The 27371-nt window shown below is 51.9% G+C and overlaps 1 protein-coding gene across 1 annotated transcript; it reads right to left on the reverse strand.

Moving 5' to 3' along the window:
* Nucleotides 1–475: 475 nt before the first annotated feature.
* HEATR9 (HEAT repeat containing 9) lies at nt 476–27141 on the reverse strand. The gene is made up of 17 exons (XM_075014875.1): nt 27045–27141; nt 26665–26714; nt 24837–25006; nt 22015–22117; nt 21686–21742; nt 20020–20076; nt 18869–18929; nt 12682–12812; nt 12344–12555; nt 8535–8538; nt 8081–8173; nt 5686–5805; nt 4394–4467; nt 3418–3469; nt 1608–1694; nt 1433–1524; nt 476–711 (listed from the first exon to the last, which is right to left on the reverse strand). The coding sequence occupies exons 1-17, from the start codon at nt 27139–27141 to the stop codon at nt 636–638; spliced, it is 1536 nt and encodes a 511-aa protein (XP_074870976.1). The 3' UTR covers nt 476–635.
* Between the last annotated feature and the right edge of the window lie 230 nt (nt 27142–27371).

Genomic DNA, 27371 nt, shown 5'->3' on the forward strand with positions numbered 1-27371 from the left:
AGGGGTCACCTTAGGATAGATCCATGCCCAGGCCAGGGCAAGTAGAGGCACTGATGCTATGGAGCTGTTGGAGGGGAGTCGTGCAGAGAAGGGAGTGGGTGGCATCCCATTCGTCCATGTGCCTCCCAGCTGGTGGGCGGATGGGTCTCCCCGGTTTCTCAGACAGAGCCCCTCACTGCAGGATCCGAGACTCCTGTTCCAGAGCAAATTCATAAATGAAGGGCTGGATTCTAGCCCCACTCCCCCACTGCCTTTGAGTAGCACCTCACTCAGATTCAAAGCCCCACTGAAATCAATCTGCACAGCAAGGTACTATCCAGCATGACCGTGGGCAGCAGACTCTAGTCCTACGTCCAGCCAAGTGAGACACCCTGACTGCTGTCCATGGTACCCGGAGAACAGCCCCTGCCCCAAGGAATGGAGAAACAAGCTCTACAGACACACCAAATAAATTAATATTACAACCCCCCAAACACTCAAATCTCCCCACACACTTGGGGACGCTGCAAGACATTCCCCATCCAGAAGAACCACAGGCTACAGCGCCTGTGTTTTAAATCCCCAATGTTCCCTCCACGTCAGCTGCTTCCTCGGACCCCCCAGCCAGCCGCAGGCAAACCCCAGCTGGTGGGACCTCAAGAGAACGGAGAGAGCTGACCTCTTCTGGCACCTGGGAGCTTCTGGAGGATCTTCAAGGCTTTCGCACACTCGCTAAACACAGAGAGAAAGCAGAACAATGAGAGGTTGGGATGGAAAGGAGGGACACTGGGGAGAATTTCACCTCCCCTGGAACCGGGATCAGCCCACTGCCCGCCCTGCAGAGAGGTGCACCTGCCTCTGGAGAACACGCTCTTCACGTGCTCCCTGAAGCAACAGGCACCTCTTCTGGGCTGGAATGTGCCATGCCCATTTCTTACCCAGCTGCAACCCAGCCAACCTCATTCACTTCCAGCCGGACCTGACTGGTCCCCTCAAAACTTGAAGAGGTGACCAGCAGGAGCTTCACTGCAGAACTCCAGCTGACCAACCTCTGCCAGGACCCCCACCAGTCTCAATCACCTTGGTCAGGCCCATTGTTCGAATGGGGGGGGTTACAGAGGGTGCAGCTGCCCACAGGCCCACTGTTTCAAAGGGGCCCAGAACCCTGGCTACCACTACCACTACTTGGCAGTGACCCGAGCTCTGGGCACCTTTGAACTGCTGTGGCAGCGCTGCTCTGACTGTGCATAGATACAGGGGAGCGGGGGATGGCAGCGCCACAGTCCGGGTGGTGCCAAGAGCTGAATGCCCTAGGCCCCGCCCCTTCCATCCTTGGCCCTGCCCCTCCTGAAGTATGGAGCCAGGCCCCTCTCCCCCCTTGCCCCAGGGTGCAGGTGGCTTTTGGCACCATGGACTTTGGTCATTATCTCTGATTGTTTAGTCTGCACTGTACCTGGCAATAGCCCCATCTGTCTTCTCCTTGAGCAACAGGGTCTTCAGCACGTACCTGTTGTTCATTCCCAAGGTGCAAAACGCCCGAATGACCTAGCCGGAGAAGTTACACGCACAGGTGGGGCCATTGGTCCTGGACACCCAGAGCCATGCGCTTCACCGGAGAACACGCTCACCTGTATGCGAACGGCCGGACTGCTGTCCAGCTCCAGCATTTCCAGCAGGGTGAAGAACATGTGCTTACTGCGCAGACCCAGGACGCCCTAGAGACAGGAGATATGGAAGCAGAGGCGCAAGGCACTGGGAGAAAGTGAGGGAAACAGGGCCCGGCGTCCCAGGGTGTGACAAAGTCGGGGGTGTGGGATTTTATCCCCTGGTTAGCTGGCGTGCATCTTCTGATGCCCTGTAGTTCGCTGCAGTTTCCGGAAATTTCACGAGGCAGCATCAGCGTGTAAGTGGGAGTAATAGCTCACAGGTGACCCCTTTGTTTCCTGGGAAACAGGACAAAGCCCCGGCGGAGCTTGGAGTTTGAGTTGGAAGGGTGCTAGCCTGAGCTGGGGAGAGAGACAAAGGGGGGCCAAGGTCCTGGCTTGGGAGCTCCCCTGGGGGACTCCTCTCCCCAGAATGGATTGGCCCGTTTCTGGTGGCTGTCCTGACCCCTCTGTACTACACTGAGTCCCTGCCGACTAATAAACCTTCTGTTCTACCTGGTGAGGGAGAGTCACTCCAGGCTGTGGATGGGGGGGCAGGGCCTGGGGTCCCCCACACTCCAACATGGGGGTTAAAGAAAGTTTCTGCCACCACCTAGCCCCATCCTGCTTTACCTACAACCAATGCCAGGCCTGGAGGGAGGGGAAAAGGAGGAGCCTGGCTCCGTTTGGGGCTGACTAGCAGGGAGACAGCCGGAGGCTCAGAGTTCTCAGGAGATGAACCACAGCCTGTCTGCTCAGCAGCCCCAGGAGCAAGTCAGCCCCCACCCTACCCTCTGAGAAAAAGGGGCAAACCTACTGAGAGGCCCCAACTAAGGGGACTCTGGACTATTCAGGACACATTCCAAACTTAAGAACTAGCAAGGGAGTGGTTCAGGGTTCCTGCGACAAGAGCACAGGGGCAGGGGACCAGCACCCCCCTGTTTCTGCCCTCCTACTCTGTGATCTAGGCACCAGGCAACTCAGCCACCAGGGATCCAGCCACAGGCACTTTGAAAGATCAAAATCCAGAGCGGTTCGGAAAAAAACTGACAATGTTTCCAGAGCAGATTGGGCCCCCACAGCAGCAATTGACACCAGTCTATGGTGCACAGTAACAGTAAGCCAGGGCTATTTTACTGTGCGTCCGCAGTGCTGGTGTGAGGAGTGAGATGGGCAGTCCTGGAGACCAAACTCTTCTGTTTGGTCCGAAAACCTCTCCAGCAAGGGCTGCATTCGTGCAAGATCTCCCACGCTGTTCTGCTACCACACCTGAGCCCCGAGCAGGGATCACCCCCAGGGCGGAGGGCTCAGTTCTTCTCCACATCCAAGCAATATGGGACTCTGCCGATACGGGGCCCAGGCCTGCGGGCAGTCTGAGATGAGGGCAGTGGTCAGAAGAGGAAGAACAGACAGCTGGCCATCGGCGGGCGGGGAGGGAGGAGGGAGTAACAGATTTCAATTGCCAGTCGCCTGGGCTGTTTGGTACCCAGAGACAGTGCCACAACCCATTTCCAGAGCCGTGCACGCTACTGTGGGCTGCTCAGGCAGGTCTGAAACCAGACTAGCTGCAGGTCAAGAGAAGGAGGTGGTGATGCACCAGGAGGCTGATACTGGCCCCAGCCTAAAGGAAGTCATGTCGGGAGTCTGGCAGAAGAGATGGGACACAGCAAATAGAGGTGTTGGCCAAGGCAGATGGGGATCCAGCCCAGGGATCCACACAGCTCCTCCCTGCCAGCCACACCCTGCCTCTAGGGTAACTGGTGTGTCTCGCTGTTCAGAAGAGAACAGGACTTACCAATGACACCACCGCCTGTCTTCGGCTCACCTCGCTCTTCTCCTTCAGCTGCCTGCCATGATGCACACGGCATTATCAGAGGGAAACAAGGCCGAATCTCCCCTCCCACAGGATTTAAAGGCACTCCCACTATGCTGCCACCTTCTGCCTCCGAGGCAGCTCCCGTGCTCCCTAGATGAGGGACCACTGTGGGGGCACCGTTCCTTTAAGCACTGGTTTTCCAGCCTACGGTGGCTATTTTTTCAATTACAGCAGACAGTTACAGCTGGGAGAAAGTCGGATTCTTTCCCCAGGCTGGTGCGAGGAGAGGAGCAAATCCTCTTAGCTGTTCCCAGCCATCTCAGCCCACCCTGGGGCCAGGCCCTACATGGCAGATCCCAGACCCTCCAGCACCCTTTCCCCTTCCACCTGACCTGCAGCTCTGCCGCCCCCTGCGGCTAACCAGCAGTGAGGAGCCCCCGAAGAGGTTGCTGCTCTGTACATAAGCCCTTGGGGAGGAGAGGTGTGGTAGGGGCACGTCTTCAAGGTGGTCGCAGCTCATCCAAAGTGAAACTCTTCCCCCAGTTTGGTGACATCCACCAACATGAGTCAGTGGCTTCCCCAGCCCCAAACCTGGGGGTCTGAGCAGTAATTCTGGGTGTGGCTACATTTTACCACACCCCCACTGGGGACAGAGGAAGAACCTGGCTGGAGGGCCAAGGCTTCCCCACTCAAGGTAGCATGCTCCTTCCCCAGGCTTCTGCCCTGAAGTCTGATTGCCACCTGACACCATCTGGCCTAGAGGAAAGTCTGAGCCTTGGAACCCTGAGACCAGAGGTCAGGAGCCCAGCAGGCAGGTTCCCCAAGGCCTGGGCATAGAGATAACATCATGGAAACAAACCCAGCCCTCCCCAGCAGCCACTGGGCTTTGTTCAGCTCACAGAGAAGGACAGGAACACAAGAGAGCTGGATTTCTGCTCTTCCACTTGCTGCTTACTTCTCCACAAGATCCCAGATCTGCCCCTTCATCTGCAGCACTGCCGCAGTCATTGCCACTGTCTTTCTTACGACCTGTGACCCGGAGAGAGAGGCGGGTCAGGGAAAGAGCCAGGGCAGGCCACGGTGGGAGTATTTCAGAGCTGGCAGCCTGGCGAGGACGGGGCAGGGCGGGGTGGGGCGTTTTATGTGCATGCAAGGGTTCTTTATTGGTCAGTGTGACGGGGCCCCCCTTTGCCCGGTTTTCTTTAAGGTTCTGAGGCGAGGATCTGACTAGCCTGGTCCATGGTGCTACCGGTTCTAGCATGAGGCTTGTGGACACTCTTCAGCCACTGGACCTGGACCTCACCCAGGTCTAAGTTCAGCTTGCACTCAGAGCTGTCCATAGCACTGCTGGTCTCCTAGTCAGTATATAGACCTGCCTAGGCCAGCAGCTTCTTTTATACCGGCCTGCTGGGTCCTGACTGGCCGCTGCCAAGACAGCCACTCTAGCCTTCCTGGAGGACCTCTTTTCTGCTCATCTTGCTGAGATCGAGTGTGGCAAGGCCTCTGGTCTCCTGTAGGGGGGTTCAGGACATAGTCCATCCCATCAAAGTCAGCCCCAGCATCTTTTCAGTGTTTTGCTCTTCCCCCCACGATGAATCCAGAGTCACGTACAATAAGATCAAGACTAACACTAGCCTGAACCAAGACCTGGCTCTGAGTTCTGGTCATCTAGCTCCAAACCTCCAGAGCAAGAACAGTCAAACCCCCTATTCAGATATCCCAGGATCTTGGATCCTGACTGTGTCTTGGGCCCATACTTCTATGAAAGTGAATCCTCTAGCACGTCCTCCATACTGCGGTTGTTGGGGTGGAAACGTTACATTATTATTCCTTCTTTGGAGAAGGGAAACCAAGGGAGATGGCTCATGGCCCTGATGTGCCCTCTAGACCAGGGGTCAGCAACCCCAGCATGCATGCCAAGAGTGGTAGGCAAGCCAGTTTTCATTGGCATGCAAGGCGGGAGCTCAGTCCCACCCCTCCTACTCCATGCAGCCAAACGCTTGCTCTAAGCCCTAGTGGTAAAGCTGTGAATCTTAATTCATTTATTAATGAAGCTGTTAAAAGTAGGACTATGAGTGACTTTAAAAAGTATCACTGGCCCTGGGACTACACAGAGAGATCAAAAGGTCAAATTTAGCACTCTGCCACAGGCAGGTTGCTGATCTATACTCTAGAAAGTCCCTCTTTGGGAAGGCAATTGGCTATTTCATTCCATTGTGTTTTCCCCTCCACAGCCCCGAACCTCACCAGAAATGGCTCCTGGTGCAGCTTTTCCACCAGCAGCTGGAACACCTCCTCTTCCAGGCCTTCCCGGCGGATCGGCTCCAGCCTGATGGTGCTCAGCAGATTGGCAGCAGCAGCGCGATGCTGTGGAGAAACACATGAAGAGAATGCGCCAGGGCTGATCAGCCACTCATAGGCCTTCAGGCCAACCAAGCCCACGGATGGCTGCATGAGTGTGTTATGGAGAAGGCAGCCCCAGGAGGGGCTCTGTGTTACAAGTGAGAGAACGCCAAGTCTCTCTGGGCTGCAGGATGCAAGTGCCCAGCCTAGGGAACCTTGCTGGCAGTGCCACCAGCCAGAGAGGTCATTACCGTGCTCTAAGCCCGGAAGGGCAGGATGTTGTGGGGGGGCATCCTAACAAGACTGGAGACCCACTTTGGGTGCCCCGTGAAACAAGAACCCAAGAGACTACAATAAACTAGGAGCATCACCAAGAGACCAGCCTGCTGGCCTATATGTCTTTTCCTATATATTTCATAGAATCATAGAATCACAGAACACTAGGACCGGAAGGGGCCTCGGGAGGCCATTGAGTCCAGTCCCCTGCCCTGACGGCAGGACCGACCACTATCTACACCATCCCTGATAGACATCTATCTAATCTGTTCTTAAATATCTCCAGCGAGGGAGATTCCACAACCTCCCTTGGCAACTTATTCCAGTACTTGACCACCCTGACAGTTAGGAACTTTTTCCTAATGTCCAACCTAAACTTCCCTTGCTGCAGTTTAAGTCCATTGCCTCTTGTTCTCTCCTCAGAGGCCAAGAAGAACAAGTTTTCTCCCTCCTCCTTATGACACCCTTTAAGATATCTGAAAACCGCTATCATGTCCCCCCTCAATCTTCTTTTTTCCAAGCTAAACAAGCCCAATTCTTTCAGCCTTTCTTCATAAGTCATGTTCTCCAGACCTTTTATCATTCTAGTTGCTCTTCTCTGGACCTTCTCTAATTTCTCCACATCTTTCTTGAATTGGGGTGCCCAGAACTGGACGCAATATTCCAGCTGAGGTCTAACCAGCGCAGAGTAGAGCGGTAGAATGATTTCTCGTGTCTTGTTCACAACACACCTGCTAATGCATCCCAGAATCATGTTTGCTTTTTTTGCAACAGCATCACACTGTTGACTCATATTTAACTTGTGATCTTCTGGGTTTAATTATTTGTTTAAGTAATACAGCTTGAACCTCTCTTGTCCCGCACCGTCAGGACCTGACCGGGGCTGGATGAGAGAATTTGCCGGACCACAAGAGGTCAATACTATCTAGACCAATACCAACACTACCACTGCTGACTGGGCTCTTAGAAGACATTTAGGGGTAAATTGCAGCTCAATAACAGCACTGAACACTGAGAGCCAGGACTGGTGGCTGTACCAAACTTTCTGGGATCACCTGAAACTTGGCCACACCCATGTGTTTGGGACCTTTCACCTAGAGAGATCTTGAGGAGATGAAATATATGTAGCTGCAACTTTTAATGGAAAGGATACTTTAGGGCGGGTTGGCCTAGGGGCTTTCCATTTTACACTAAACAGGCAAACCACAGCTTGGAGAGAGCCAAAAGAAACACCTAGGACAGAAATAACAAATGTGATCCCTACTCCAAAAAGACCATGGTAACAAATTGACATATGTGATAATCAGGTGAGACCATTGATATAGTGACCCATAGGAAAAGGAGTTTCCAACGTCAGCAAGGTGAGGAAACACAAATAAAGGAAAGAGAGAAAATCTCCTTCTGAATATGCATCAAATATAACTGCATAAGGATAACATATTCCAGTCTAGGGCCAGCCAGAGAAGGAGATGGAGTCCTCAGGAGGTGCCAGAACATTGGCCAGTACTAACAATGGGGAAGGTGATGGCTACCACGTCAAGTTGTTCTACCAGAGATGGTGTTGGAGCTGCATATGGGCATTCTGCAGTACCACTATTGACCTGACCGAGTTGGGGTGTTTGTGACTGCACTGAACATACCAGTAAACTATATTTAAACATAGATGAGCTCCTGTAACGAGAGTGTCGTGCCTGTGCACATCGGGGCTCCCAACTATATAATGATTTGAGTAGGACTAGGCCCAATCATGGGACAAGAACCGCTCAACCCTCAAAGGGATAAATGCGGAGATGTCCCTTTGGGCAATTAGACACAAGGACAACAGTTACCAGAGTTTAGGCAAGACCCGGAGGCTACATTGATGAAAATACAGACATGGGGGCAGCCAACGGACATGTGGTCAGAGGAACTGGGCACCTGGAAACCCAAAGCAGGGCCATGGAAACGGTCAGAGTGGGAGGGAAAGAAAGGAAAGTGAACCTTGTCCCAACTCCCAGAGATGGTGGCAGCTTTGCCTCCTTACCTTGTACACGGGAGAATGGCGAAGCTGGTCCATAAGGGCCTGGATGACATCGGCACGGGCTACCATCATGTGCTTCACCAGCATGACCAAAGCCTACGGGGGATTGAGACAGAAGGATCACCCACCCCCAGGAAAAACTGGGGCCCTAGATCTAAACCCAAGCCTCAATAAAGAAAGGTTACTCACCGTAGTAACGGTGGTTCTTCGAGATGTGTCCCCGTGGGTGCTCCACATTAGGTGTCGGGCTCGCCCGGCGCCGCAGATCGGATCTTCCAAGCAGTTTCTGCCGGACCGCGCATGCGCCGGTGCGCGCCGCTCCCCCGCGCGCTCCCGGCCATGTGCGCGATCCGGTCCCCGCCAGTTCCTTGACCAACCGCCTCGGATGCTCCTGCAAAACACTAAACAGAGATCCGGAGCGGGGAGGATGGGCGGGTAGTGGAGCACCCACGGGGACACATCTCGAAGAACCACCGTTACTACGGTGAGTAACCTTTCTTTCTTCTTCGAGTGTCCCCGTGGGTGCTCCACATTAGGTGACTACCCAGCAGTAACCCAAGATAGGAGGTGGGTAATCGGATTATGTGCAGCTTGTCCCCGAGAGGACCGCTGCCGAGAGACGGGTATCCTCTTGGAATACCCTGTGAAGGGCGTAATGTTTGGCGAAGGTGTCACAGGATGACCAGGTCGCCACTCTGCAAATGTCTTTTAGCGCAACGCCCTTGAAAAAAGACTGTTGATGCTGCCACCGCCCTAGTGGAATGAGCCCTGGGCGTGGCCAGTAAAGGAGTCTTTTTGAGTTTGTAGCACATTTTTATGCAAGATACGATGTGCTTAGAGATTCTCTGCGAAGAGAGACATTCTCCTTTTGATTTGGGAGCGATAGAGACTAGGAGCCTATCCGTTCTCCGGAAGGACTTGGTCCTGTCCATATAGAAAGCTAGCGCCTGCTCACGTCCAGGAGGTGTAGGCGCACCTCTTTGTTAGAGTTATGAGGCTTTGGATAAACAAGGGTAAACAATAGGTTCGTTAGTATGAAACTCAGAAAGAAACTTTAGGAACAAAGGCTGGATGCAGCCGTATGGTTACCGCCTCCTTGGAAAAACAGCGCAGGGCGGCGTTGCCATAACTGCCTCAAGCTCGCTCACCCTGCGAGCTGACGTGATTGCGAGAAGAAAGGTCGTCTTCATCATAAGGAGGCGGAGGGAAACCGTGGCCAAAGGCTCAAATGGTGGTCCCCTTTTCGCATTAAGCACCAGGTCCGAGTTCCACAGAGGTGGAAGCGGTTTCTGAGGGGGGTATAGGCTTACCAGCCCTTTGAAGAACCTGGTAACCATGGGATGGGCGAACACCGTGTGCCCTTCCTCTTCGTGTCTGAACACCAAAATGGCGGCCAGGTGGACCTGAAACGAGGATAGCGAGAGTCCTCCTCTCTTGAGGTCCAGTAAATACTCTAATATCACAGCCATAGGCACCGAAAGGGGGCTAGCTGTTTGGTAGAACACCATGCCGTAAAGCGAGTCCATTTCTGCTGGAAGGTCTTCCTGGTGGAAGTCCTCCTGCTACTTTCTAGGACTTGCTGCACTTCCTCCGTACATGTGCTCTCTAGGGAGCTGAGCCATGGATTAACCACGTTTGTAGTCGCAGGCTTTGGGGGTGCGGATGCACTATGGACCCCTGGGGTTGCGTGAGCAGATCCCGCGCCACCGGAGGGGACCTCAGTGGCCGGTCCGACATGCGCAGGAATAGGGGGAACCATTGCTGTCGATCCCACGTTGGGACTATCGGGATCATTCAGGTTCCTTCCCTCCTGGCTTTCTGCAACACTTTGTGGATGAGCACTGTAGGAGGGAAAGCGTAAAGCAGGGGGCCCCTCCATGAGATCGCGAAGGCATCCCTCAGGGACCCCCGTCCCAGTCCTGCCCTGGAGCAGAATTGTGGGCACTTCTTGTTGTGCTGAGTAGCAAACAGGGTCTATCTGGGGAAAAACCCCATGCGTGGAAAAATCGGTTGCAGCAGATCGGGACGGATCTGCCACTCGTGCGTGAGTGCGAAACGCCTGCTCAGCTGGTCTGCCTTCACATTGCGAGCGCCTGGTAAGTACGAGGCTTTCAAGGTTACATTGTTGGCGATGCAGCAGTTCCACAACCGGACTGCTTCCGCACATAAGGCACGGGACCGAGCTCCTCCTTGCCGATTTATATAAAACATGGTGGAGGTATCGTCTGTACTGATCCCGACTACCTTGCCTTTCAATTGGTCTCGAAAGTGTCTGCAGGCGTTGAACACTGCTTTGAGCTCCAGTATATTTGTGTGCAGTGACTGCTCCATAGAGGACCACAGCCCTTGCGTCACCTCTTCGCCCATGTGTGCTCCCCACCCTATGAGGGGGGCATCTGTAGTAAGAAAAACCAATACGTGTGGTTGGTGGAAGGGTACCCTTGTTAGCAGGTTCTCTGGGTTTACCCACCATTGCAGGGATTTGCGCACCTCCGTTGTGGGCGACGCCATCCTGTGAACAGTGTGTGCTGCCAGTTTGTATACGCTCGCCAGCCAATGCTGCATGCTGCGCATGTGTAACCTGGCGTTCTGTTGTACGAAACGTTGCTGCTGCCATGTGGCCCCGCGGCTGTAAGCACGTCAGAACCGGCACCATAGGGCTGAAGGTGAAGCCTTGCGCGAGGGAGCCGATGGCCCGAAAGCGAGTCTCTGGTAGATACGCCCTCGCTGTAATAGAATTTATGCGTGCCCCTACGAACTCTATGTCCTGTGTGGGGTCTGTCTTTGATTTTGTCAGATTGATAAGCAGGCCGAGCGAAGAGAACGTGCCTGCTGTGACACATATTATGCGTAGTACCTCCTCCTTTGAGGCCCCTTTGAGTAGGCAGTCATTCAGATACTGGAATATAAATACCCCCTGTCTGTGCAGGTAGGCTGACACCACTGCCAAGGTCTTGGTGAAGACTCTGGGGGCTGAGGAGAGCCCAAACGGTAGGACCTTGTAAGTCGAGGGCTGCGAACCAATCTCCATCGTCTAGTGCCGTAAGGATGGAGGCGTTTGTGATCATCCGAAAACGTTGCTTGCGCAGGTACCGGTGAGGCCTCGAAAATCTAAGATGGACCTCCCCGTGAGGAAGTACCTCGAGTAGAACCCTCTCCCTTGCAGTTGCTCCGGCACTCTTTCCACTGCCCCTACGAGCATGAGATGGTCTACCTCCTGCTTGAGCCTCGCTACATGGGAGGTCTCCTGGAGGTGGGGCCCCGGGTGGAGGTCATGGCGGTGGGAGCAACTGGGAGGGGATGGCGTACCCCGTGGCTATGATCTCCAGCACCCATGTGTCTGTGGTGATCCTTTGCCACTGGTTATAAAATGGTCGGATGATGGCCTTGAGCACTGGTTTCGTGCCCTCTGGAAGCGAGTCCATGAGGGAGGTCAACCTAATGTGGTTGTTGAAATTATGGTTCGCTAGATGCGCTGCGTAATTTGCCATTGGCAACAGTAGCGTGGAGGAGGAGTAGACCTTTCTGCCCAACAGCTCTAGCTTTTTGGCATGTTTGTTTATTCCCCCACGTTGCGACGACTCCGCCACCAAAGAATTTGGTTGTGGGTGGCTGAACAGGAACTCCATGCCCTTCGTGGGCACGAAGTATTTTTTTTTTTTTTTTTTTTTTTTTTTTTTTTTACAAAATAACAAACGGCTAGCTTATAGTAGCCTAAGTGCCTGAAAAAACTTTAAGAAAAAACAGATAAAGCCATTGAATACACTACTTGGCCTTAGCCTAGTTGGATTCCGTCTGCAGCCGACGGCGGTTAAGAGGAACTGGCGGGGACCGGATCGCGCACATGGCCGGGAGCGCGCGGGGGAGCGGCGCGCACCGGCGCATGCGCGGTCCGGCAGAAACTGCTTGGAAGATCCGATCTGCGGCGCCGGGCGAGCCCGACACCTAATGTGGAGCACCCACGGGGACACTCGAAGAAGAACACCCACTGCCCAGCTTTTCCCGTTCAAAACTGGGGCCACCACTGGCAAAGGAAGAGCCCTTGAGAGGGGAGCAGCTGCACGTCATCAGACAATGCAGCTGAGCCGCTGTGTCAGGCTATGGTGTCTGAATCACCATGCTGATCCAGGTCGTGGGGGACGGAATGGTCTGGGATAACCCCATTTTCAGCTTCCCCAGGCAATGGAAACCAATGGGCAGAGGATCTGGCAAAGGTTTAGGAGTGGTCTTGGAGTGGACAGAGGAAAGGATGGAGGACAGAGGCACAAGCTGTGGTCAGGCGGAATCTGCACCTTCATTTTCTTCTTCATGTTCTCCTGGGTCAGGCACTTCAGCAGCACCTCCAGGGCAGTGGGACTGGAGGCATCCAGATAGACCAGGCAGGTGGCTGCAGACAGGACCGAGTCGTCCGTGGGGTCCCATGATGATGCCAGGTGCTCGAGGGTCCCTGTGAGCCTGGCCTGGGCACTCCCCACACTCTGCTGGGACAGAAAAGAAGAGTGGTGATATTGATTGTGTTTCATCTTCTACTGGGGCTGGCAGTACTGGCACCAGGGAAAGGCCCAGCCTGAGCCCTTTGGTCTGCTTTCAGCAGGAGCTATCACCTGGGATTCAGGGAATGTCGCCCTCGTGTGCAAAGCCATGGCCAGAGCAGCGAGGGCATCCTTTCTCTGAGCGGGGCTCCCCTTCTTCAGGTGTCTGATCAGCTCCTTCACCACTGCCACGTCCAGGCAACCTGCCCCAAGCACAGCACAAACCCAGAGGGCCATGACCAAATATGAACACCACAGCCCAGACACTGGGAACTGGGCGCTGAGGCAAGCTCAGCAGGGCAGCAGGCTGGCACGTGGCTGATGGTGCCCCACAGGCCATCTGACCCAGTAGATGCAGGATGGCTCCTCAGGCAGGAATAGAAAAGAACCGAGGAGCAGAAATAAGAGCAGAGCCCCTCCAGCATGTGGGGGGGGGGGCGCGGAGGCATTGTCTATGGTGAGGGGTTTGGGTTAGAGGCAGATCAGGGAACCTGCCCAACAGCACAGCCCCCAACCCTTGTATCCCATCTCTGTAGCGATGGCTGCATCCATTCAGACCTGACGCTAATGGCGCAACTCAGGCCTTTCTCTGTCAGGAAACTGCAGCCACCAGACAGAGGGAACCAGCCTTGCTCAAGGCTGGCCTCTTTCACAACTTCCTCATGGGCTCAGTCTGCCTGGGGGGGAGGGCCTCTAATCAGAGGAGCCCTGCAAGGAGAAGAGCCACCTTGCACGGTTCCTCCACCTGGACAGACTCCCCCCCGCAGGCCTACTGATGGGAAAGGGGGAAGGGGGCAGTTGCACAGGGGTCTGGCCCTCTGGCTGCTGCCGCTGCCACTTCAACAGCAGTGGCAGCCGGAGTTCTGGGCCCCTTTGCAACGCCGCGGTCTCCCCACGCCTCTGAGAGGGGGACGGCGCTGCGCTTGAGTGGCACTTGCTGCTCTAGGCTCCGCCCCTTCTCCCCTTGGCCACCCAGAGCCTGGTGCCCCTCCCCACTTGCCCCGGGGCCACAGTGGCTGTCAGCCCCAATGCCCTCCCCTCTCCTCTGGTCTCCCCATCTCCCTCCTCTCTTTCCCACATCTGTTCATTCCTTCCAGGGGCGGTGGGTCTGGGAGGCCGGGGAGGAAATGCCATCCCTGGGTCTTAGTGCTCAGCCTGTCCCCTCTTCCTGTCCCTGTTCTGATGGCTCTGGCAGGCTCCCTCCGCAGGCTGTTGAAGCCTGGTAACTCTTCCCCGGAAGTAGGCCTATTAAAAGTGATAAACGGGGTCTTTGCCCATGAAAGCTTATGCTCCAAAATATCTGTTAGTCTGTGAGGTGCCCCAGGACTTCTTGTTGTTCTATTACAAGTGAAAACCCTTCCTGCTAGCCAGACCTCTTAGCATAACACTGAACCAGTGAAAGAGCCATTAAGTGGTAACAAAGCCATTTAACAGATAAGTGCCAATCTGCAGGTATAGACTAGGAGTCAGCAACCCAGGGCACGGGTGCCATGAGTGCCACGCAAGCTGATTTTCTTCGGCATGTAAGGCAGAAGCTCAGCCCCGCCCCTCCTCCCCCATGCAGCTAGGAGCTTGCTCAAAGCCAGGCCACCTGTGGCTTAACAAAAGACCAGTGAACCCTACCAACCACCACCTAAACAATAAAGCTCTGCATCTTGATTCATTTATTAATGAAGCTGTTGTAAGTAGGACTATTATGCTATGTCCACATGGCACTGCAAGCTCGAAATAAGCTATGCAATTTGAGCTACACAAATTGCATAGGTTATTTTGAGTAGATTTTGAAATAGGCTATTTTGGTATGTGGCGCTGTCTAGACGGGGCTGCATGCTGAAATAATGCTCTATTTTGAGGCAGGCGTACAGGGTATGCCGGAATAGCGTGCCCATTATCTCGAAAATTGTTTCAAGACAATGGGCACGTTGCACAGATGCAGGTAGCTATTTTGGGATATGGCAGTATCCCGAAATAGCGTCCACCATGCAGACATAGACTCAGTGACTTTAAAAAGTAATCACCGGCACTCGGACCCTACAGAGAGGTCAAAAGGTCTAACTTCAGCACTCTGCCTCAGAAAGGTTGCTGACCCCTGGTCTAGACTATCAGTTTCTGAACTGACTGACAAAAACAGTCATGCATTACTATGTCTACAGGACCTTAGTTTAAAATTTGCATTAAATATTGCATTAGTTTGCTGCTGAAGATTATAAAATTACATCTCAAAAAAAAAATCTTTGCATAGACTTCTAGACGCACAGTCTGAGTATTCAGCTTTAATCTTATATGCTTGGATCTTCAGACATACAGTTTTAAATAAATTCTTCAAAAGACCTCCCTTACCAAACGTGCACATTTTAATTTTAATTACCGTAGTACTTGCTCCAAATCCTTTGTTATGCCTAAAGTCTTTGGAGACCTATTTTTAACTTAAACATAAACAATTTCATAAGCATGCCTATTGTTATGAAGCTCTCACAAAATAAATTAGTGTTCCCTTTTTGAAAAACAACTAATTTGGTTATGAACACGCTAAACCACTCTGATGGATTAATTTAAAATAATGTCTCTGCTTCAGCGCATTAAATATTAATAATCCGAAATGATGACTTTTTGAAAGCTTAAGAGTACGTTTCAAACATGAGACCAGCTTAGAAATACTGATTAAGTAAATGTAAAACAGAGAAGAGATGCGTCATGTATCCGTAATATTTAATTAAATCCAGTCTGTGACTGACATTTATTCCCAAGTTTAGTGCTTTTAGTTACGTATCATCTGCGTGGCCAGTCTTCACACTGTGGCAGAAAGACATTTTAGGAGAGGTTTTTTTTTAAACTTTGTTTGCTGCACTTGGGTTCAGAGATTTGGAAGGGGTAAGCAGAGAGAGGGAGGCGTCTGGGCAGAGCATGGGTGGGGCCACAGGCTGGGGAGCTTGCCTCCCCAAGCAGGAGGTTCACCCACTGCCCATGTGTGCATCCTTCCACCCATCTCCTGTGCCATGTCACCAGTTGGCTGGTTTCTAAACACACGCTGTTCTCCTGGCATCTAAGGACTGGAAGGGTGCAGCCCTGCTCTGCGCCCCGCACTAGCTCCCAGGTTATAGTGTCTGAGCCAGATCTGATCCCACAGAGCCATCCTGTGGTAGGGATGCCTCAGCTCAGTTGCCTGGCCCTGCTCTGATGTGTTTCTCTGCAGCCAGCCCAGCCTCCCTCTCTCTGTAACACAGTCATGCAGAAATCCCCCTTATCCATCCTGCAGGGCTCCAAATCCTCCAGCAACAGGAGGGTGAGAGTGCTGGGACCCCACCCAGGGCAACAGTGCCCAGGCTGTAACTCAGGGCTTGTCTATGTTATGCAGAAGATCGACCCGGTCAGAGACATCTCTGAGCTGCAATTCATTTGCAAATTTGATTCCATTAACCAAGGATTAAACAGAGACTGGGAGTGGCTCGCAGCTTACAAAACCAGCTTCTCTGCCCTGGGCGTTAATATCTCCCCATTAGACTCTGACAAAGGCTCACATGCCCCTGTCTGAGTGAACTTGTTTTTTCCTCTTTTGATAAGTACTATTGATACTGGGCCACTTCCACCTTGCTGAATAGACCTTGTCAGCTCTGGCCCTCCCACTTACTGGGACCCCACTCTTTAAATACCCCTCTGAAACCACTGCCCCACTCATGCATCTGATGAAGCGGGTCTTTGCCTACGAAAGCTTATGCTCCAAAATATCTGTTAGTCTATAAGGTGCCACAGGACTTCTTGTTGTTCCGGTCAGGGTCAATCTTCCAGAGTTCCACTGCACGTGCCCGGTAGAGATGTGTGAAATCGAACTATTTGGGGTCGATATCACAAGGAGCAAGGGAGGTCGATAAGAGAGTTTCTCTTATCGACCTCCCTCTGTGAAGATGGCCAGGTAAGTCGATTCCAGATAAATCAATTCTAGCTACATAACTGCCACAGCTAAAACTGTGTATCTGCAATTGACTTACCTGCCTAGTGTAGACCGAGCCTCAGGCAGACAGGACTCACATTCCACAGTGAATAGCACCCTCTGAAGTTCTAACACACGCTGGTGGCCTTTCCCCCACACGCTGACATCCTGCTCTCCAGCCAGGCCTCTCACTCAGGGCTTCCCCCTGTTACTAGCAGGGACTCTCTTATGGATCCTGCCCCATGACCCCCTGTATCACAGACCTCCCAAATCCCTGTCCGCAGGTCTCTTCACTCCCCTTAACTAGACTTGCCTATTCACCTCTCCCTACAGCAGGCATCAGGGAGCCACAGACTGATACAATATCATGTGTTCAACATGAGTGTCATGTAATTTATTTAGTCCAAGAAATGTTCGTGATGTGCCTTCCCCTAGCCTGTCTCAAAGACAAGAACTCACTGGACGGAGAATATACAGAGAGAAAGCATAAGATATGGTGTCATATTCTTTGGGAATGACAAGTCGTCATCCACTCCGCACTGGACAGGGAAAGATGGAAGGAAATAGTGAGGGAGACATCGGACACCAACAGGCACTGAGCCCATAGTTGGTGATGATAATAATCCACATCTGGCTTCTCTTTGCCTCTTGGGAATTCTGTGGTGGATTCCTGATCCACAAAAACAGAGCATAGCACATGTGATTGCCCCAAATTCACACGTATACACCACTACGTTTTCCCATATAATACTTATAGAGTTGCCATCATCTTCAGAGCCCTGTGTGGAGAATAACTAGTTAACAGGCACAACACTTCCCTTATCCCCATTTTACAGACTGGATAAATGAGTCCAGAAATAATCTGCATATGAGGAGCTGATGCTGGAATTAAAACTCAGGAGTTCCTAGCTCTTGCTCCTTTTTTTAGGGCTGTGTCTACATGAGCCCCTTCCTTTTGAAAGGGGCATGTTAATGAACAGGTTCAAAAGATGCTAATGAGGCACTACAACGAATATGCAGTGCCTCATTAGCATAATGGTGGCTGCAGCGATTTGAAAGTGCAGCTTTTCGAATCGTATGGCGCTGTGGAGACCGGACCTTCCGAAAGGACCTCCCCAGTTTTCGAAAGCCCTTCTTCCTAACACCAGATATTCATATTCATTGCAGAGCCTCATTAGCATCTTTCGAACCTGCTCATTACCATGCCCCTTTCGAAAGGAAGGGGCTCATGTAGACACAGCCTAGGTGATTATGCCATTCTACCCCACAGATTACAAAGAGATTTAGCTCTTGAGGGAGAAGGGTGAAAGCAGAATTCGATTATAAGCCTCCACATGCATGGAGGGGTATCTCAGCGGTTTGAGCATCAGCCAACCAAACCCAGGGTTGTGAGCTCAATCCTTGAGGTGGCCATTTAGGGGTCCAGCTCTATGAGATGTGTATTGCTAAATTCAGAGAAGGAAAGCACTGTTGGCTGAAGAACATGGGGGTGGCCAGAGACAGGGCCATGTAAAACTTTGTCCATAGATGCCAGTAATTTCATGAGATTTCAAGTTACAATTAGAGGAAAGCTAGTCATTAAACAAATACCTCATGTTTCTTCAGCCCTTTGACTTCCACTGGAAACATTTACATGACAGTGGTACCTCTTTGGATCTCATCTCAATAATACTTCACATTCTTTCTCCCTAGCGACAAGGGCTGTTCAGAAACCCTGTCTAAAGCAGTGATGTGACATACGAAAGGCTGGGTGAGAGCAATCAATAATACAAGTGTTGTGTGTTGTTCTACAGATTCAGGGATGGAGCTGCAGTTGGTGTGAACAGCAATGCTGATTTCCAACCCCTATGGTCTCAATGTAGCAACAGGAAGATATATTAGTTACACAGCCGTGTTAGGTACCGGCCTGTTCTTCATGCAATGTCTGCTTAATCTGATCATTAAAATGTTACCATTCTGCAGGAAGAAGAGATGTGTGTGCAAAAGACCTTGAAGGGCATTGTTCTGGAGCGTAGTTGCTATAGAGATATTAGTGCTCTCTGTATGAAAACAAGTCTTTTAAAAAGTTTCTCCCTGGAACTCAGAGACTGGAGTACTGGCCTGTATTTTTACTGGCTACATTTTCAGGCACAGAGTAGAATTATGATGCTCACATGTCTAGATGTGCGTCGGAGCATGTATGAACAATATAGGCTGTCAGGGCCATAACACTTTATAATAAAACATAGCTCAAATGTACGCATATTGTACGGCATCAGACCAGCATCTAATTCCCTTGGATGCTGAACTCTGCGGCACTGACATAGAAAAGGGACTAGATGAATCACTCACCCAATAAAAGTAGGGTCCTAGTGACTTCATAGCGCACAGGAAGACTCCTGCACACCTGCAGCTGGGAAAAAATAGCTGTCCTTAGCAGGCTGGACAAAAGCCACTGAGCATCCCACTTCCTATCCCTGCAGTCCTAAATTCTGTAACAGACCCTGTCTGCAGGAAGGGGGAGGCACCTCAGCACACAGCCAGAGCTAAGAGAGGAAGAGAAACAGCTGTTTCCGCCCCCAGGTGAAAGCAGCTGCAATTAAGTAACCTGATCTCACTGCAGGTGTGCTGGCAGGGCTTTTAAAAGCCATCCCAGGCCAGAAAGGAGAGGGGAAGAGCGAGAGAGGAGGTGGACAAGACAGGGGGCCATTGAGAGGGAAATAAGGAGAGACAAGACAGTTAAGGAGATCAGAAAGTGTTTGGAATAGACTGTCAGGGAGAGAAGAAGGCCTGGGCTACCCTCCCCTCCCCTCCCCCTGGGAGGCTGGCCATGCTAGGGGAGGGGAAGAGACAGACCAACCAGCCCAGAACAACAGAGGTGGGAGCAGCCTAAACCCTCCAGCCAGAGGGAGAGGTGTGGGACCTGGGCAGGACCCAGGGGCACCTTACCACACCTCTTACACAAGTTTTCTGTGTGTATTAATTCGGGCATCAATATCCCAGTGACTAACCCTCTCCCCAACCTAATAAACCTCATGTCTGTGCCCTAGGACTGCTTCCTGCTCTTCCCTGATAAATCACACTCCATGGCCTGAACTCAAGGCAAATCTGGTCACAAGAGAGCAGCATGGTGACCAGCCTGCAGGATTCTAGAGCCGCTTCAGGCAGGCTGTGTAATAAGTGGTGCTGGCTAAGCCATCTCCTTCCCATTGGCCTGGAGTTTCACATTGTCCCCTTCACAGTGCACCTCCCCTTCCCTCACTGGCTGCCTCAGTCCCACGGCTCCGCAGCACCACGCGTCCCTTCCTCCAACCCAGTTCTCCATTGCAGACTGGGCAACAGCATGACCGTAACTGGCGCTTTAGCCATGAGTCTGCTTCCAGGAGGAGGAGAAGGTCAGACTCATTTCTTGTCAATGCAGCGACAGCGTGAGCCATGGAAGACAACATTGCCATTAAAAACATGTTATAAAGAGAATGAACGTCCCCCGGGGATGTACCTACAGTGTTACGAAGTGCAGACAGGACAGACTCATCGGTGACCCTAAGGCAGCCCAGGGCCTAAAGAGACAAACGGGAGAGGAATAAATCTTTGGGCCAGAGCAATCCTGAGAGACGTCCGACCCAGCTCCCAGCGACGCCCAGCCCAGAGTAAAAGCAGAGAGGGCAGACGGTATGACCGGCCTGGAGCAGAACACACAGTAGATTGCAGGGCTGGTCTCTCCACAGGCCCAGACGACAGGGAGGCAGAGGTCTCCTCGCAGTCATCAGGGCCTAGGAAGAAGCCTCGGGAGAGGGATAATGCTCACATGTGACCAGGACCTTGGCAAATGTACATCTACCCAGCAAGGAAAGGCCCACAGCGAGGCTGCAGCTGGCCCAGGTCAGCAGATGGCAGCTCATGGAGCTCAGGCTGCAAGGTTAAAGAAATGGAAGTGTAGAGATTTGAGCTCAGGCTCGATCCCAGGCTTGGACACCTCATGAGGTGGGAGGGACTCAGAGCCTGGGTCCAGCCCAAGCCTGAACGTCTACACTGCAAATTTTAACCTCACAGCTCGAACTGCAGTCAACTGCCTGGGCTCCGCACAGCGACTGTAGAGGTGCCCAGGTAACTGCTGTCTGTTACAGCACCCGAGCCACAATGAGACACTTGTCAGGTGGATTCTGAGCATGTAAATAATATTATTAGGGGAATAACAATACGTACCAGTCCCGCAGGGGTGCGGGAGGTTATTACAGAAGATGAAGGGCTGCTTTCTATTTACTGGTGATTGACACTTGGTTAGAAGAAGTCCTCCAGCCTGTCACTGTGCCAGGGATTTGTCCTGCTAGCAGGGTAACTGGGAGGAACCGAGCAATCGCCAGGTCCTGTTGGGTGAATAATCTTACATGCCACTTGTCAGGCCATTAGAGGGATTCTCCCTCTCTCAGAGCTACCCACACTGGTTGACTTCATTACAATACGATCTGATGGATATTAATGACACACAGAAAAAAACCACCTGGGATTTCCAGGGCTCTACTATGACCTGATAAGGCCACAGATGAGTTTCGTGTGGCACCGTATCTCAGGGAAGAGATGGACAAATCGGGGAAAATCCAGAGAAGAGCACCAAAAGCGATCAAAGGCCCACAAAACATAAGCTCTGAGAGAAGACTGAAAGAACTAGGCTTGTTCAGCCTGGAAAAGGGAAGCCTGAGAAGGTGACATGGTCAAAGCCCTGAAGTGCCTAATGGGTTGTTTCAAGGAAGAGGGAGAAAAATTATTCCCCTTAAATGTTGACAACAGGACTAGAAGCAATGGGCTCAAAGTGCAGCAAGGGAGGCTTAGGTTGGGCATTAGGAATAACTTCCTAAGTGTTGGGGCGGTTAAACACTAGAATAAATTACCTGGGGAGGTTGTGGAACTTCCCTAACTGGAGGTTTTTTAAGAACAGGTCAGACAGACACCTGTCAGGGATGGCTGAGATAATACGTAGTCCTGCTATGAGTACAGGGGCTTGAACTAGAAGACCCCTGGATGTCCCTTCTAGTCCTACATTTCTAGGATTCCCCCTCTCCCTGCCTCTCACTTGCTACAGCCTCTCTAGGACTCCGCTGGAATGGTTTACGACACACACCCGGAGTTAGTTACATCCTAGACAGGGATGAACAAAGTCCCATACATCACCTGAGCAGCATAGATTTGCTCTTGTTCCACAGAGGAAGCCAAGCTCTCCCTGAGCTCCTGTGGGCACACAAAGCAAGAGAGCTCTGATGTGTTAACGGGAGATGGATTCAGAGCCCTCCTGCAAATGTTAATACTTGCTGATAAACCTCTCTCCTGTCTTTATGGAGCATCTGTACCCCAGGTGCAACATGGTCCTTCACACCACCAAGTACTGTGGGTGATTGGTAAGCAGACAAAGGAAAGTCTGGTAGCTGGGACATAGGACTGGCACTGGGAGACCTGGCTGGCTGGCACCCTTTTTTTGTAAACCACCATTTTTAGCTCCTGACCTTTATCCTTTGCAACTTCAGCATCTCGATCCCAAGATCTGAATCCTTCCATTTATTCGTTGCTGGATATAAGCTTTGGAACTTTGAGAGGAGGAAGTCAGACCTGGCCACGGAGGAGGAACGGTGAGTTATTTCTCTGCTGAATTTCAAGCACATATAACACCTGTTGCATTGCACATCCAGTTTCTGGAGTCATGGTACCTGAAGGATCCATGCAACAGAAATCACTGGTTGTCGGGAGTACAGAGCTCCTATTTACATACCACCTGGTGCACCCATGAACTTTGTGTGGGATTAATTAATTGTATTAGAGCAGCAATGGGAGGCCCCAGCTAAGTTCAAACCTCACTGTGGCAGATGCTATATCCTCATGTAATGATGAAACATCCATGCCCCAGTAGAAATAGCTGAGACAGAAAATTGAAATCTTATCCCCACCTCCTGCCTGTTGAATGGGGATTAGAAGCTCAGACGGAGTAAGGGACTTGCCCAAACTCACACAGGCCAGGCTACGAACATAGATCTCCCTAGACCCGCTCTAGTGTCTTACCATATGACCACCCTGTCCTCCTCATGTGCTTCCCATGCCCAGCGTGGCACTTCTTGGGTTTCAAAGAAGGCTGGGAAATATTTCCGTGCTTAAAAAAGAAAAGAAAAAGAAAGGCTTTCCCTTCCCACCGCGGTTCGGTTTCCTGATGACTCCTGTCAGCATTTCAACTGACCTTAATCAAAAATAAAGCCATGTCCTCACTGCCCCTTACATTGGCACAACTTATATCACTCGGGGTGTGAAAAAACCACCTCTGACAAAACAGGTCTGCAAAGAGCAGCTACGCAGGAGATCTTACAGTGGCACACATGCATCGGCACAGCTGTGCCACTGGACGCTCTCTCGCGTAGGCTAATTAGGGGACGCATCTGACCTGGCAATATCCCTTTCACACCTGTTTCATTGCCAGAAGAGCCTTGGGATCTTTAACGACCACTGGAATGCTGATTTCACGTCAAATCCAGCGGCTGCTCCCAGCAGCACTCTGGCTCCCTTCAACACCAGGTTGGACCAGGGGTTCAGTATTGACGCTGAAGGGGAGACGCAACCCCCCATATTCTCCCACAGCTCCAGCTGGTGAGGCACTAAGAACCCTGCCCTATTCCCGCCACCCCCCAGAAATGCTAGCAGCAAACTCACGTACAGGTTCAACCTCCTTGGTCCAGCACCCTCGGGGTATGAGTAGTCCTGGACTAGGAATGATGGCAGACCAGGGGGGGTCAAATCTGCCCACATCTCAGCCCCAGCTCCTGGGCTCCCCTCTTTGCTGCCACCACGCCTTCCTGACCCCCTCTCATCCCCACCCTCTACAGGCTCTCCAGCCACCAGCTTCCAGCCCCAGACCCCACTTCCCCAGCCCTGCCAGGGCACAGCTTCACATCCAGCCCCAGCCATGGCTTCCGGGGACAGCGGATTTCCACCTGGGCCCAGAGATAAGCCACCACTTGCCAGTCAGGGGCTTTGAACACAGCCCCGGCCACAGCTTCTGCAGGCCAGAGTTTCCCACGTGCACCCTTACCAGCCCGGGCCACTGCTCCCAGCTGCTGCTCCTGGCCCAGTCTCCCCAGTTGCTGCCCTCCCCTTGCCCCCCAGCCAGCTGTAGCTGCTCTGCCCTGGCCTCCTGCCCATCTGGCTGGCCCCTCTTCCTCCCAGGCCCTGGACCCTCTGGTCCTGCAAGATCTGTGGTCCTGACAGCAACGAACGTTGCCAGCTGAGAGAATCCCGGATTTGGGAGGTTTGCTCTAGCTGCCGCACCGGTGCAGAGATGGGTCTGGCACATGGGGCCGAGTCAGCAACGTGGAGTTTTGGAAGCAAACTTGGCTAACACACACCGGCCAGTCTGGGTGCAGGCACACGCTGCACACATGGCTGGAGACACCCTGACTCACTAACACCTCGGCCTCTGGCTCACAGCAGTGCCCTAGAGCAGCGGTTTTGAAACTATGTTCCGCGGCACAGCGGTGTGCCACAAACCACTCGCAGGTGTGCCACGGGCGTCCGACACTGGTTTGATATCCTACACAAACGGAATCTATTTTCCATCCTTAAAACCAGATACAATGTTACCTCTTCATTGCTACCGTACCCCAATAAATTTCTTCATTTTGGTTTTGTTGAATAAGTTGCTGTTCGTTTGTGGGTTTTTTTGTCCAACGGCAATTTTTGTTTTTTTGAAGAAACCGTTCCAAGGTGTTCCGCATAACGTGTATTATTGTCATTGTTCCATGGTCTCAAAATGGTTAAAAACACTGCCCTCGAGCAGTAGTTCTCAATCTTTGTGACACCAGAGACCAGCTTGCTGCCCTCCTAAGCCATGTCAGGGACCGGTCGTTGACCAACCCTGCCATAGAGGTCTCCTCTCTAGGTACAGAGCCAGCCTAACCCTTCTTAGCTTGTGAGCATGTGGACAACACTGGAACTGTCTGTCATCTGGAATGGCCTGTCCGAAGCTCTGGGCCCCTTGGAAGTGCCACAGCAGGGCTTCTCTGCTGCTCAGCAAGGCTCTGAGGGAAGGGAAGGGCTCAGCACTGTGGTCCAGGTGGCGTGAAGGGCTGACCGCCGTAAGCCCCGCCCCTTCTGCCTTAGGCCCCACCCCTTCTGCCCTAGGCCCCTTCCTGGGATGTCGGCCCCCCCACCTGGCCCCAGGCCCCACAAAGGGGAAGTTAGACAGGCAGAATGTAGCTCCTTAGGCTACAACGACTCCAGAGCACAGGCCAAGCAGACCGAGCTCTGTGGCTGCCACGGAGTGAAAGCCTGCTGTTGTCTCTCTTACATTTTCTTCTCCGTCATTAACGTCTTCCTTTTGGCCTTGATCAGGTGTGCAGATTGCTGCCTCGGGTGAGCCAGCCTGGGCTGCTCCACTATTCTTGGTTGGGTAAAGCCAGGCTGGAGGGCACTTTTCCTCCACACAGAAGGAGGAAGTGGGTAAACTTCACGAGGAGTCTGAGGGAGAAAAGAACGTTGTTTTATAACTCCCCAGTCAATCATGCTCTCAGGATGATGAGCAGGGCTCCCTCTAATTTTAACCCATGTGTTTGCAGAATAAATTTTGCTATGTGCATGGAGGCACGTCTGGATGTGAACCACCATAGAAACACACACTGTCAGCTGAGGGTGCTCTGCTAATCAGCTGCGTGGTGCCTGACTCTCTCCTGCGGGGCTGCCCAAGCTCTTTAGGGGACACAGGCCCAGGCAAGCCATAGGAACAGAGCAAACAGCCACAGTTGTCACAAGCTGGTACAGTATTTCTGCATCTGTGACTGGCCTGGAGCTTCCAGGGAGAAGTCAAAGTGTTTGTAAAAACTCCTTCTGCCTGGAGCGCAGTCTAAGAGGAGTTTACAGATGTTAACTAACTCTTCCAGCACGCTAGGGAGGGAATAGTCTGTGTTCATTTTCATTGCACGCCCTGGCCCATATGCTATCTGGGATCCCCTGTGCGCTTCCACGCCATTCTCCTTTAAATCCCTCAGAGCAGAGCTAAGTGTAAATCACTAGACAGCTACCAAATCCTGTCTCGTGATTTTTTTTACTGTCAGAGCCTCTGGTCTTCCCACACTCATTGCCCAACATGCGCCTTCTGTTTGTCCTCTCTTGCTGTGTTACCTGTGCACAGACTGTAAGCTTCTTGGGGTAAAAATGTCTCATTTCTCCACCTTAGGGTGACCGTATTTGACCTTTCAAAAAAGAGGATGCTCCAGACACGGAGTGTATCTATATCAGTATCTACCAACTCACACGGTGTTAATGTACTACATATACCGTAACACATTAATACAAGAAAACAAAGTAGCAGAAATGTAACACGTTAAAGACTAACAAAATGATTTATCAGTGATGAGCTTTCGTGGGACAGACCCACCCAACTGTTCTGAAGAAGTAGGTCTGTCCCACAAAAGCTCAACACTGAATAAATCATTTTTTTATTCTTTAAAGTGCTACATTTCTGCTGCTTTGTTTTGCTGGAGTACAGACTAACACGGCTACCTCTCTGTCACATTAATACAAAGTGAGTTAATAGCTACGGATACAGATACGCTCCCTCTCGGGGGAGTCCTCTCTTTATATGGTAACCCCACTCCATCCGTAAAGCAATGGACACCTGTGATGCTTTGGTTTTAGGTGAAGGTAAACTGAGGCACAGAGCGGTTATGTAGCATGCTCACAGTCATTCAGCAAGTCAATGGCGGGGCAGGAGTGGAACTCAGGAGGTCTGTCAGTCCCTCTAGCCTAACAAGATGTTCTCATGTCACAGTATGCTCAAAGCAGTGAACCTTGAGAACTCTTCCCGAGGGGAGGGGAAGATTTTGGGAAGAGACCTGTAACCAATATTCCCTGTAAGAAGACTACTTGGGCAGCGATCCAGGAGAGATTCAGGTGCAATCCAGCTGATTAATAGGGCACCCACAGTGCCCACAGCTGGCAGGATGTGTTTCTATTGGTGGTGCGCAACTGCACATGCCTCGGTGCACATAACAAAATTTATTGTGCACATGGATGGGAAAAAAAAAATTTGAGGGAACCCTGCCTGTGACTGAGACCAATTCCCTTCTTCTCAATCATGAGTGCTGAGAAGGAACCAAGAGCTGCATCAAGGACCATACCTGGCGGCAGGGGGGCTTTTGTACCCTGAACTCCAGCTCCTTCTTGCCAGCTGAGAAAAGGAAAAATGTTACGTTACCAGGACAGCAGCTAGATGTTGGGCACTTTCCCCTTTATATGACTCACGTGCTCACCTGCTCCAACCCCAGGCAGCTAATCCCCATAGTAAAAGACAAAGGTCTCTACACTACACAAAGTGGCAAATCACTTGGAGTCAGAGCAGTGTGTGAAGGACCATGTTGGTTCGTTCCTTCCCTTGCAAAGCCCAGCCCTGGGAATTTACTCCTCATGATTGCTTGTATCTCTTCAGAGAAAAGTCACCACTTCATCACAGAACTACCCTGGGTCTCACCTCTGCTCTTGTCCCAGGAGTGCAATTCACCTGTTTTCTCTTCCGGCTCAGTCATGGGGCGCCAAGACATGGGTCCGAAGCTACTGGCACTTTGAAGCCTTTCTAAGGGCATCTTCATCTCCCCCATTTCTGACCCTCACTGGGAGCCTCAGGCCACTCTAAAGATCCATTGGCTACTTCTGGGAGAGGCGATTGATGGACAGACTCCCTGCGGTGAGAATCCACAACGCTGCTGGGGATTCACTTCCCGACAAGCTTCTCTGGAGATTGCCTGAGGATGATGTCATAAGAAATGACTATGGTGATGTCATCATAGACTCATTGAATCCTAGGGCTGGAAGGGAACTCAGGAGATCA

This window comes from Carettochelys insculpta, chromosome 20 (assembly GCF_033958435.1).
Source record: "Carettochelys insculpta isolate YL-2023 chromosome 20, ASM3395843v1, whole genome shotgun sequence".
In the NCBI taxonomy this organism is placed as follows: domain Eukaryota; kingdom Metazoa; phylum Chordata; order Testudines; family Carettochelyidae; genus Carettochelys; species Carettochelys insculpta.